Below are 12736 nucleotides of genomic sequence, written 5' to 3'. Positions count from 1 at the left end.
CAGGAAGTATGTTGTCGGAGCGGCGGCAGAAAGGGAAAAGAGCCAAGAACCAAAAGTCGGTGGCTGAGCAGCGGGAGGAGAGATAAACCATGCCTAATCCGTGAAACTTGCACTTTTTGCATCCCCGCGCGGTGCATCGTCCACGTCGCGGGCGCAGGGGCCAGTTGAGGGTAAGTGTGGAGCTAAAAAGACGATGTGAAAGACGAGGTTTTCCATCAGCGGGGGCCGCGGTGTGTTTGTCGAGATCTTTGTGTAGCTCCGGGCTAGCCTCGGGTTGCTAGCTGCAGAGCTAACCAGCCTCCGGTGCGCTTCGTGTGCGGGACACATCTGCGTGTTAGCGAAGCCTGCGCGTTTGTGTTTGTGTCGTTTGTTCGTGTTTTTTTTTTGGTTTACTGTATTTGTATTGAACTTCCGTTTTACCCCCTTTTTCTCTCATCGCAGAGAGAAGCGGGGGGGGGGGGGGGGAGGTTGCTTTGCTAGCTAGCACGGCGCTGATGCTAACGTTAGCGCGGCCGTGTCGCTGACTTTCACCTCAAATACAGAAAATGTGACTTTTTTATTAAAGCTTAAAAAGCACAAAGGGTGTTTATTCTGCTGTGTGCGCGTTGTTTTGAGGAGCTGGACTTGTCCCCGGCCTTTGTGTGCAGCGGGCTGTGTTTGAGGAGCTAGCCCGTTAGCATGGGGGAAAATGGCTTGCTGCTCGAAAGCCATTTTCCGATGGAGACGGGGTCTCGGTGAAAGGGGGCTGGCGGCGGTAGGTGTTGTCCTGCTCTGTTGGTGGCATCATGTCGGAAACACTAGACCAGTTTTCTTCGGTGGACCCTGTCCCCCTGTCCCCCTGCTCCTCCTCCTGGCCGGCCGGGCTCGGTGTCGTTCCCCCGGTCAGGTCGGGGAGTCTGCGGAGGGGAAATGTCGGCGGCGGCTCCGCTTTTGTCCCGATAAATTAATGCCGGAGCTGAACCCGACCGAGAGGAGACGGGCCAAGGTCAGGGAGCCCCGCTGCGACCGGGACGGACATTAAAGTGTCCGAGCAACTAAAGTAAATTAAACACGTGCGGGCAGAACTGTTAGTTTCCTGAGTTTCCCGAGTTTAAACCCGGTGAGTCCTGCACGGAGTTTGGATCCTGAGACTCAGAAGTGCAGCTCTTAAGATCCGGGATCGGTTTGTTTACATGATCCGGGCTGGAAGCAGAAGTGAGGCGTTTGATTGGCTGCAGCTGAGACAGAGACACGGAGATTTAAATCTGAGATGAGACGCCGGGTGTGCAGGATCTCACCTGGGCAGGTTATTGATCTGCAGACAGGTGAAGCAGCGTGACGCAGGTTCATGTGGGAATAAATAACAAATAAGCATTGACTTTAAAAAGGTCACACATGCTGCTGCATCAACTGTATTTATACTGTGGCAGATATTCAGTTTACAGTCAGACCATGAAGAAAACCTGCAGATATTCATCCTTTAGATGATCAACAAGTTCTTCTTTACAGAAATCAGTTAGAATTACTCCAAGTACTGTAGTATATGTAACTCTACTGTTCATTTTGTGTTTACGGTTATAATTAAATAGTAATCAGAAGCTGTTCCGATGTCTTTTAAACTGAACAGTGCGAGAAATTTGAAGACGTCCCTTTGGATTGACCCGTTTGCAACTGATGGATGAACTGATACTGGAGGGAGAATAATATTACATTTAATGTTTTTTAAGATCTTAATTAAGCTCACAGTGAAGTTACTGAGCAGGTTTAGGATTAAATATCTAAAAGGGAGACGTGGTTTTAGCAGCAGTTTGGGTTCATGAATATTTAAAAGGGGGTTTCCTGCAGAGTTAAAGGGTTTTAAAGGGTAAAACATTCACACACAGCATGAACGCCACTTATGTACGGTCCCTCGGCTGCCCGTCGGCTGCCCGTCGGCTGCCCGTCGCCGGCCCGTTGGCTGCCCGTCGCCGGCCCGTCGCCGGCCCGTCGGCTGCCTGTCGCCGGCCCGTCGGCTGCCCGTCGCCGGCCTGTGTGTTCCTGCTGCATGTGTTCGTTCCCTTGTCTGGATTCTGTCGTCTTGTTTTGGTCTGATGCTGTTTGAATGTGCCGTTCAGTCTCATCAGTGCTTTGATCTGCAGCTGGTAGACAGAAATATTGTCCCTGCTGTACCTGCGCAGCACCTTTCTAGTCTTCTGACCACTCACATTCACGCACTGATGGCAGAACCTTCGACAGTAATTTGGGGTTCAGTGTCTTTCTCCAGTTGGTCCTCCTGTTAATGCTGTAAAGTGCTGCTGGGGCATCGAACACGCGGACGTCCAGGTGTGCTCCTGCCGCTGTAAATCTAGTTTCTGCATCTGAACTGGTTCATAATGAGTTTAATCTGTTTTTACTGGTTTAAATACATCTGAAAGATGTAAATGTTCAGCCAGTCAGAAGCAGCACACGCAGTCACATGACTGTGTGTTTGTGTGTCCCCTCCCCCCCAAGACTTTCCTCTCCTGCCAATCAAATCCTCTACACCTTTATGTTTTCCTCAGCTTTCCCTTTTTTCTTTCTTCACCGTGCTGCAGACCTGAGCAGCCTGCCGCCCCTCCCCCACTGACTCCCACGTGTTAGAATATATTCATTATTTATGAATCGAACCTAAATTTGTGGTTCAGCCCTGTAACTTCGTCCGAGTAACGGCGCCAGGCGTGGACTGGAACCATAGCTGAATAATAAAAAGTCATTTTAAGGAACCAAGTCACAGGTTTTTACGTCCATGTACAGAACCTGTTTACCACAACATTTATATCCCGTGGGGCTGGCGATACGGCCAATTATCAGGATAAACGTCAAATCATCATTTCTTTCAGGTTTAAAGGCAGATTTTTGCTCCTGAGGGAAAGTTTCTTTCTGGTCAGAACAAACTCTTGATGCCAAACAGTGGATCACAAATCTGAGGCAGAACATTCAAAACTATTAATGAGAAAATCTGTTTTCAACAAATATGCACAAAGAAAATTAAACAAATCTTTTATTTTTTTTTGTCTTATTATAATGAAAGAAATTAGTCCTTTATAAAACAGTAGTTATTGAGGAATATTATATTGTGATTATTATTGTTTTATTGCCCTGTACTAATATCTCCTAGTTAGCTGCATGGATTTGTATGAAATTCAGTTGTGACTCAGTTGTTGGATAAAATGTGGTAATGATTGATTAGACGTGGCTTATTACAACAAATGTACATTTCTAAAAAAAAAGAGAAATAAAAAAACATCCATACGTCCACTGATGTGTGTCAGATGCTTGCCTCGCTGCAGCCCGTGGTCGGTTCAGAAGTCCGCGTAGGTGTCAAAAAAGTTGAGCCCAGCTTAAGCTAAAAAAAACAATCTGCTGATTATAAAAAGACCCAGAAACGTGCAGTTTCACACAGCAGCACCCACCATCGACCTGGATACAAAGAATATACATTAATAAAGGCAACATTTAATATCAGGTGAACGAACGGCAACACAATAAATGTTACGGTGTGGCTTTACTCGCCGTTTACACCAGACCGCCACTGCAGTACGCCTGAAACAACACAACGACGTTTTCTCCCCAACAGTGGGGGAGTTCATGCATGTTGTGTGTTTTTTAAATCAGATTAAGTCAAATATTGCTGGTTGTTGCTGCTGCAAAACAACATAAGACTTCCTCCCGCTATTCAGGCTCGGATAACAAGGTTACGTTTAGAGTCCAAATTGTTTCATCGAGTCTGTTTGGATCCCGATCGCTGCGGCTTGTGGCTGCATTTAAATATCTATTTTTGGGGCATCAGGAAATGTTTTGAGTTCCAGGCTGACACAGAAATGTTATAAGGTTACAGGAAAATACAAAACCATGACGCCTGATTTCTGCTTCTGCGTCGAGTCCACGCAGGTTGCCACGCGTTTATTCCTGTGCGTCGTTCTGCAATACGTCCACTGTGTTGCCATCTGCCGGCCAACCAGCTAACTGTTTAGTCCTCCACGAGCTTGAATGGGGGTAAAATGATGATTGTGCAGCTTTTCCAGATTTTCCAAATGTTATCGGCCGAGTGGATCAAACTCTGGTAGTGAAATGAGTCATTTTGTGGGGGCTGTCATGCTCACAAATAATTCAGTCACCGTGTTACAGCCGCTGGTTTGGCCGCTAGCAGAAAGTGACTTCAGGGCCCAGTTGTTCAAAAAATTTAGAAATCCCACGTTTTGCTATCCTGGATCACGTAATCCTGGATTACTTTTGTGCCGGTTTTTCAAAGCAACATTGGATTGGATCACCCAGAATCCAGATCCAGGTTTTTCAGGATTACCAAATCTGGTATCCCAGCGCTCTAAATAGGACTACATATGACAACGCAGGCAGTTAATGATTTAAAGACCAGCAGGTAGAACAGCCAGCGGGGGGGTCGCTGCTGTTTGATGAGACCGAAAACGCACAATAAAATAACACAAACATTTCCTTCCATTTTCAGACCATCTGACGCACAACAAATCCAAGAAAAACAAACAAATGTACATCATTCATAGATGCACTGTGGGTATTTTGAGCATGTGTTGTCCAATAGTTAGTCAGATGTCTGACAGCAGCTTTTAGGAGGCTGGCTGGACCTGCAGCAAGAGATGCAGTTGTTACTACTTTTGAGTGGTTCACCTCTGATGATTGTGCCGTTGTACACTAATAAGTGACAGGGCTCATTAATTAATTAAATACATTGCTTTTGTTTGATACTAACAGCTGTTTGGGGGACTTGTTTTCTTCCTGTACTGAAAGGCTTATAGGTAAAGTCTACTTCATCTACTTCATCACCGTAAAGTTTAAACAAATCAAGAGCAAAATATAAATAAATGTGTAAATAGGCTCCTACATGATAAAATTGTTGTATTATTTGGAAAAGTTTTAAAATCCACGCTGAATGCAGCCTTCTGTTGGGATCAGGATAATCCTGTTTCTTTGGATCAAAGGGGTCCCTGTCCTACTAAACTACACAAACTGAAGATTTGATCCAGATCAAGTCCAGGATTGGATTATTAGGTGATCTGATCCGATTTCAGAATCCTTTTTTCTTTTTAACAACCCATTTTCAATATTTGAACTAAACCAGGAGAACTGGGCCCAGGAGACTGAGCACAACGACACAAATGCAATGCTGCCAAGCCGACCAATCGCAGGTCTCATAAATAACTGTGGACGATGTTACTGACAGATGAACTCGACGCAGTCTTCCCGGTCGGCGCCGCTGTAAACCGCCTCCTGCTGTACTCCCGTGGAAAGAGTCGGTCGACTGAGACTCCTCTCGCGGACAGAGACGAGTTTTAGTCACTGCTCGCGCGTAACGAGTGAGCGTTTACCGTTTAACTCCGTCTACTGGTCGGTTTGAAGGCCTGTTGAATATAAAACTTGTTTTTCTTCAGACGTGTCCGTTAATGAAAAACATTTGGACTAAAGTTTTACTTTCACAGCACCTTCATCACACAGAGCAAACGCAACACGATGAGGCAGAATAAAACAACGAGGCGATTTAAGTCCACCTACAGGCTTCACTGTCCGACAGCGTACCAGATTAAAAATGAGTGTGGACTGTCAGGCGGGGCTGGCGTCTCCTGTGGGAAGCAACCACTTTGAGTCTGTCTTGAAAGTCATTGAACGGTCCTTGAGTGTGACTTCAGAGTGTTTGAACAAGCAGGTTTGTGTGTGTGTGTGTGTGTGTGTGCGCAGATTAACATGTCTGCCTGCTGTAGATTACAGATTAGCCTGTTAACACTGTCACCGACAGCGACTCACTTTAATCACCTCTGCTACTTAACGAGGGATCAATCTGACTACTGACAGGTGAGCGTGAGCTTTACGTCCTGCTGCTTTATGTATTATAATCTTAAATCTATAATAATAATAATACTGGCTGCACCAGCCTTTGTTTTCTTTTAAAATATTCTACCTTTTATTAAAACAGAATATGCTTACAAATATTAACCCTTTACTTTGACACAAACTGGACAGACGTGACCACAAAGCAAAGGAAGCATTTCATGTTTTATGTTCATTGTGTTTTGTTTGAACACTACAGCCCGACCGATTCATCGGCTGACATGAGCTAATTGCTTTTAATCGGATATCAGATATGACTATTAAAAAAGAAACGGATCACTCATGATATAAGTGTTGCATAGTTTGCCCACCAGAGGGCGATCAGCTGCAGCTCCTGTTAACAACTCTGCCTCACCACAAAAACCACAGAAGAAAACAATCAGCTGACCAGAACCAGCCTGTAGCATGTTAAAACAAGGAGATGCCCTCCCGTTTTCGCTGCCCTCCCCCGGCTTCCTCTCGGCTCACCGCAGGTTAATGTTATAGTAATTGGGTGTCGGAAGACGTGATTGTAGATTTATTTCAAACTGTGTCGCAGTTCTAGTGAACGGTCCACATTTGTCTCTAGTTCATCACTTCTAAATATTCTCTAAAATCACGTAACGTTACAGCAGCTAACACTGCCCGTTGCTAAATTAGCCACAAAGCTAATGCCGTGTTTATCAGTGGAGGAGCGCTAATGAACCGTTACACTATAGTTTCTGGTGTATTCTAAATACATCTGCGAGCCGCCTGTCTGCAGTTAGTCTGCGTGTCTGAAGTGATTAAACCGGAGCTGTAAATAAACGTGAGCTGAACAAGAATCTAACACGGCTTCCTGTAGCTCCTCTCTGTGTGACGCTGCAGATAATTTGGATGATGCCGCGTAAGCAGGTGTTCAGGGCTGCAGCCATTGGTTATTTTAATGATCGGCTATTAAACCGATTATTCCATCGATTCATCGGATGAGAAATCCTTTTGCTTGGCGCCTCCTGTACCGGATCATCACAGTAACGTTCAGACCCAAACTCACAGACCAACCAGCAACAAACAAAGACCTGTGCCTTACCTTTGCTGGCCTTCATCTCATCTAACAGTCATGATTTAAATGCTAACGTTAGCGCGTTTAGGGTCCGCTCCGTGGACTGGATGCGTGGACCGGGTCTACCTGCTCAGATGCTGAAGCCGTGGTTCTGGTTTACAGCAGACTCACTGTGCAGAGCTGCTGATTTCTGTTGGCTTGAAATGATCCCAGACTTTGGACGCTTTCTGTCTTTGTCTCTTCTTCCTCTCTAGCCATCAGATCATGTCGCCTTCACTTGTCCACAGCGTCAGGGCGTTGTGCGACAGTAATAATCGTCCGTGAGAAACAGTCCGCTGTATATGGTTTTATGGATCAAACAAGGCATCGACGCAAAGCTTGTTTTACAGCTGCAACACAAGTCATGCATCGTTTTCTGAAACGTGCCATCACATCAAAATCAGTTCTTTAAATTAGAAAATTACAAAATAGAGAAAAACAAGATGATCAAGTAGTGTTTGCCATGTTTTTTTGGTCTCCAGGAGCACAAACATGACATGAGCAAAAAAGCTCTCAAACAAAAGCAAGAAATAGATCTGACATGAGGTCACATGATCAGTTTACGCTGATTAAAACAAGGAAAAGCTGCAAATCTTCCACATTTATGCTTTAAAAACATGACAAATGATTTTCTGTCCACCAAAGAGTTTTAGGCAGGTGTGGGGAAAACTGCTGTAAAGTAAAACTGCTTTTCAAAAGTAGACATGTTGAAGCGGCGGTCACGCCAAATATTAATTTGATTGAGTTCACTCACTTTGCTTTTTGATGACTTATAAGTAGAATCTATGAACATGTCTGTTTTTGAAAGCAATCTTTCTTGACAGCATTTTCTCCACGCCCTAAAACCTTTGCACAGGAAGGTCACGTGTGAGAAGCGGTCTGTCGGTTCTGACCCTCAGCTGCAGCGGCGTCCGTCAGAGCGTCACGTGATGTCAGGAACAAACAGGCATGTGTCAATATTAGACCTCACTTGTTCAAATACTCGCCGGGGCTGGAAATGGTTTAAACTGTGAAGACGATTCGTTCAGTTCTGACTCCTAAACAAAGCATGTTTTAACTTTGAGAAACAAAGAAGCTTTTTTTATTTAACAGATATACAGGATCTATGTCTCACTGAAATACAGAGTAAAGAATAAATAAACAGCTTCTCAAACCTCAGTGCATTCTGGGTACTGACACCTGAAGCTAGATGGTAATGGTGCTGGTTTTAGGCTGTGTTATTACTGTCATTAATCACTCTGCGGATTATTATCCTGATCAGTCATTTGTTTTGTTGACATTTCAGAAAGCTGTGAAAGGCCCAAAGGTGGTCAAAGATATTCTGTTTACCATAAATGACAAAAGAAAGGAGCAGATCCTTTCTTCAGAGAAGTGGCAACAAGAGAATATTTGGCATATTTGTTTGAGAAGTTTCTATTGTATAATTAAGTGATTATTGGACTAATCATGTCAGATTGTGTTTAAGACCGGTTAATAATGATCATTTTATGGGCTGTTAGTACCAGCGTTTTTACCTGACATGTCTGAACAGAATGAAGTTTAATTATTCAAAGGACTTGTTGAAACACGTGATTTACTAATTAAGATTATTTATTTTAACCCTCACTTTCTCACAGAAGTTGTGTAATTTGGTGTGCACCCAAAAATGTCCTCCTTATGTGTCGTCCACAAGTCTTTGTGCTGCTACCAATAGTTAGTTAGTTACCAGTACTATGGTGGTGTGGTTGACTGTTGATGGAGGACGAGGGTTTGGTGATCCTTGAGATCCTTGAGGATTCACAGTGACCCCCGTCCTCTTTACACAATCAACAAAGGTGTGTCCTGCAAGCTGCAGACAGGTGTGAAGCTAAGGACATTTACTGCCTCATAATAAATAATGCGGTGAAATGTTTAACTGCAATTTGAATAGAGCTGGAAAATAAAACAATAAGAATAAATTAAAATTCTTTTCAATAACAATATAACAAATGTTCAATAAATGTTTGATTTTATTTACTTGAATCATACACAAATTAGGACTTAAATAAGATGTTTATTTTGTTGAGGAAAAAGGAGAGAAAAAACATTTTACTTCATTTTACTTGTGCATATTTGTTGACAAAGATTTGATCATAATTGTTTTGAATGTTCTGCCTCAGATTTGCAAAGTGATTCACTGTTTGGCATCAAGTGACCATAAAGAAGAGTTTAAACCACAGTTAACCATCAGGTTTCCTCAACTTTCACTCGGGAACAAAAATCTGCTTTTAAACTCGAAAGAAATAACGATTATCGGACAGCCCTTAATTTGCAATATGTCAGTATTGGAGAATTAAAACATTTGATGCAGTGTACTTTTACTTAACATGAAGACAAGTGTTTCAGATCAGGATACATTTAAAATATATGAAATAACCGTGACATCATTCACACATTAAAATAGGATCTGATTATGGCTACAATTAATGATTGCTTAAATCTATTAATTTGTTTTCTTTCTTTCTTTTTTTTTATTATCCAGATAATAGTCTATAAATGAAAAATGGCCATCACAACATCCCAGAGTCGGAGGCCACATCTTCAAATTGCTTGTTTATTCTAGCCAACAGTCAGAAATACAAAGAGAAGACTCACATTTTAGAAGCTGGAATCAGAGAATTATTAGTCTTTCAAGCAGAAATCCCATTCAGTTATCAGAATTGTTGTTGTATAATCTTTCATACTTGTTTCGTACTTACTATGAATCATGAGATTGTGTTCCGATAAAAAAACAAAAACAAATACTGTTTAACTCTGTGCGATTTTATTTAAGTGGCGTGCTGAAGCTAAAACAGGGCTTTGAATTTGCTCTTTAAGTAACCCTCTTGTTTCTTTTTCTTGTCCTCCACAGTGATACCTCATTGGCTGGTGTGACCCCCGCAGGCCCGCCACCTCCCAGGTGGGCCCAGATTGGCTGGAACTACACTGACGGCTATTGGGGAGAAAATGGCCGCCACCGCCACCCCCAGCTGAAGAGCTAAGGCCTACTGTTTCCTCCTCCACTTCCCTAACGTCACTGTTCATTGCTTCGTTGTGAACCGTGATTCCCGCCAACCGATTTGCTTTAGAGTACTATGGCAATGCATGATATGAGTCGTGCCAAGGGTTTCCCCTGTAAAGAGTGTGATATGGTTTGCCCGAGTACTCCAAGTCTTCTAGAGCATATGAAAGCACATTATCAGCAAGAAGAGACCGGACGTTTTGAGTGTGAACAGTGTGGCCGAATTTACAAGCACGCAGCTAGCCTAGCTAATCATAAAAAATCTCACGAAGTGGGTTCATTCCAGTGTCCTGTTTGTACCCGGACCCTCCCCAACGCAGTAGCTTTGAAGAACCACTTACGTATCCATACACTGTCCCCCAGTAGTGCGCACACAGAAGAAGAAAGCGAAGAAGTACCTGAAGAAGCAGGCCACGACGAGAGGGACTACGGCCTCGCCCAAGACCTCTCAGACGGGTTTGGGCGCTCACATTTGAACAATAGTGGTATGGGACATAGTGTCCTACAAGGCCACGAGACAGACGACCACGGAAAAAAAGGCTCCCCGGAGTCCGACGACGCTTGGGACAGACCATTCAAGTGTGATCAGTGTGACAGAACCTACCGGCACCACGGTAGCTTGGTGAACCACAAGAAGTGTCACCAGCAAGGAACTTTCAAGTGCTCTGTGTGTTTTAAACAATTTAGCAACCTGGCTGCCCTAAACAGCCACGAGAGAACTCACTCGAAGTTCAAGACCCCCGGGGCATCCATGGTGAGCAGCAGCAGTAGCAGCAGCAGCCTCCACGACTCGGAGCGCAGCAGTGGCACCCAGTCATCCCAGGGCGACGACACTGCTTCCTGTTTCTGCCACCTGTGCCAGGTAGCGCTGCCGAATAAAACAGACTTTCAGGAGCACATCCTGCTTCACAACTCGGCTTCGCCTTCCCTCGGACTCCCACGCAGTTTCCCAGGCATCATGCCGCACAATCTGAGTGCGGTTCGATCCCCGGCTTACACCCCTGCCCTGGGGGACCCTCTGCCTCTCCCACCTCTGCCCAGTGACAAAAGAGGTCCCTATGACCCCATAATGGGTCCTCCAGTCAACAATCCCATCTATACATGTGCATACTGTGGAGCAGGACACCCAGATCTGGACACCTTGAAAGTCCACTATCTGACTCATGACCCCCACCCTGGCTCCCATGGCCAGGACAGCTCCATCCTCAACTCCGACACACTAAGCTCTGGATCACAGGGCTCTGTGTCTTCTCCCTCTGGAGGCCGTGTGCCTCAGGCCAATTCTCCAGATGATGGTGAGCGCCGCTTTAAGTGTGGGGAGTGTGGCAAGAGCTACCGGCATGCAGGAAGCCTGGTCAACCACAAACGCTGCCATCAGACAGGCCACTACCAGTGCACTATCTGCTGTAAGCAGTACCCTCACTTGGCAGCACTACATAGCCACCTACGAAGTCACAAGGGGCGTCCCTCAAACCAGCCTATTGGTAACGACAGCAATGACTGGCTATCTCCAGAGCCGCTAACTCTGGACTCCCAGCAGAGCTATGTCCAGGAAGGCAGCGGTGCCACCACTCCAATCTCTTTGCCAGGAAACCTTGGTGATGCTGCCCACTTTGTGCCAGATGGTGGCCACAGCAGTGGGTTGGACTCTCTTGAGTTCCACGATCGCTTTGATGGCAGCTCACTTTCCCAGAGCAACTCTGCTCACCGTCAGGCCGATAGACATGTGTGTGCCGACTGCGGTGAGATGTATGGAGACGTATCTGGCATCAAGTCGCACATGTGTCCCCGCCGTGGCCAGCAGCCGCAGCAGAGCAACATGTCTAACGGTTTTATGGGGAACATGAACTACCACGGCTCCAGTGGTGGAACTGCCTTGCCTGCTGGGAGTTCCAGCAGCCTGAAAGAAGGCAGCAGCCAACGGCAATACTCCCAGAGTGGAGGCAAGAGAATGGGGAGCAATGATAAAGATGACGATGATGATGGAGAAGTCTATCAGTGCTCGGTGTGTGGCAACCACTACGCTAGCCTCAGAGCCCTCAGGAGCCACCTGCGTAGCCATGCCAATAACCCAACAGGGGCAGGACCTTCCAACCTAGAGCAGGAGTGGAGGATGATCTGCTCCACCTGTGGTCAGAGCTTCGCCAGGAAGCAGGACCTCTTGAATCACCAGTTAGTCCATGGCCCCCAAAGGCCGGACAGCCAGCAACAGGCTATTGGAAGCAGCTCAGCTAATGGCAATGACAAGATGGATGGACGCAACCACATTTGTGTTGACTGTGGCATGTTTTTTGCTGACCGCCACCACCTGATAACTCACCTGTGCCCTGGAAAAAATCGGGCCAGCTCACTGAGCAAACAGGGCATGAACGGAGCCAAAGGGATGTCTGGAGGCGATGGCGTCGGCGGCGGGGTTGCTGGAGGAAGCCGTGACGTTGGTGGCGATGGACGTAGGCCTATGGTTGACCAAAGTGACAAGCCCCACAAGTGTGACCAATGTGGACGTGGATACAGACACCCCTGCTCACTCCTTAACCACAAGAAGTCCCACAAGACTGGGGTTTTCCGCTGCTTGGTGTGCCAGAAACGCTACTACAATCTACTGGCTCTCAAGAATCACCAAAGGACCCACTTTGATCTAAAGAGGTAGGTCCCAGATTCTGTCCATATTTCTTTAGTTCTTTTTTTCTTTTATTTGGGCAGATGTAAAGATGTAGAAAATAATCCTACATTTTACACACATTTAAAAATAATTCTGACTCAAGTTTGGTCTAAGGATAAAAACGTGGCTGACACCAAAC

The 12736-nt window shown here is 45.4% G+C and overlaps 1 protein-coding gene across 1 annotated transcript in view; it reads left to right on the top strand.

The window, feature by feature from the left end:
- Positions 1 to 12736, top strand: part of si:dkey-89b17.4 (zinc finger protein 850) — a 36685-nt gene continuing 23949 nt past the window's right edge. Inside the window, exons 1-2 of the mRNA XM_038709177.1 lie at positions 1 to 170; positions 9786 to 12581. Coding sequence (XP_038565105.1) covers positions 10009 to 12581 — 2573 coding nt within the window. The 5' untranslated portion in view covers positions 1 to 170; positions 9786 to 10008. The remainder of the gene's footprint in view (positions 171 to 9785; positions 12582 to 12736) is intronic.

This window comes from Micropterus salmoides, unplaced genomic scaffold, assembly GCF_014851395.1.
Source record: "Micropterus salmoides isolate LMB-PRFRI ecotype aquatic unplaced genomic scaffold, ASM1485139v1 Ms_hic_scaffold_10, whole genome shotgun sequence".
Classification (NCBI taxonomy): Eukaryota; Metazoa; Chordata; class Actinopteri; order Centrarchiformes; family Centrarchidae; genus Micropterus; species Micropterus salmoides.
The sequence above is the reverse complement of the archived record's forward strand: the minus strand, read 5'-3'. Positions and strand labels throughout refer to the sequence as shown.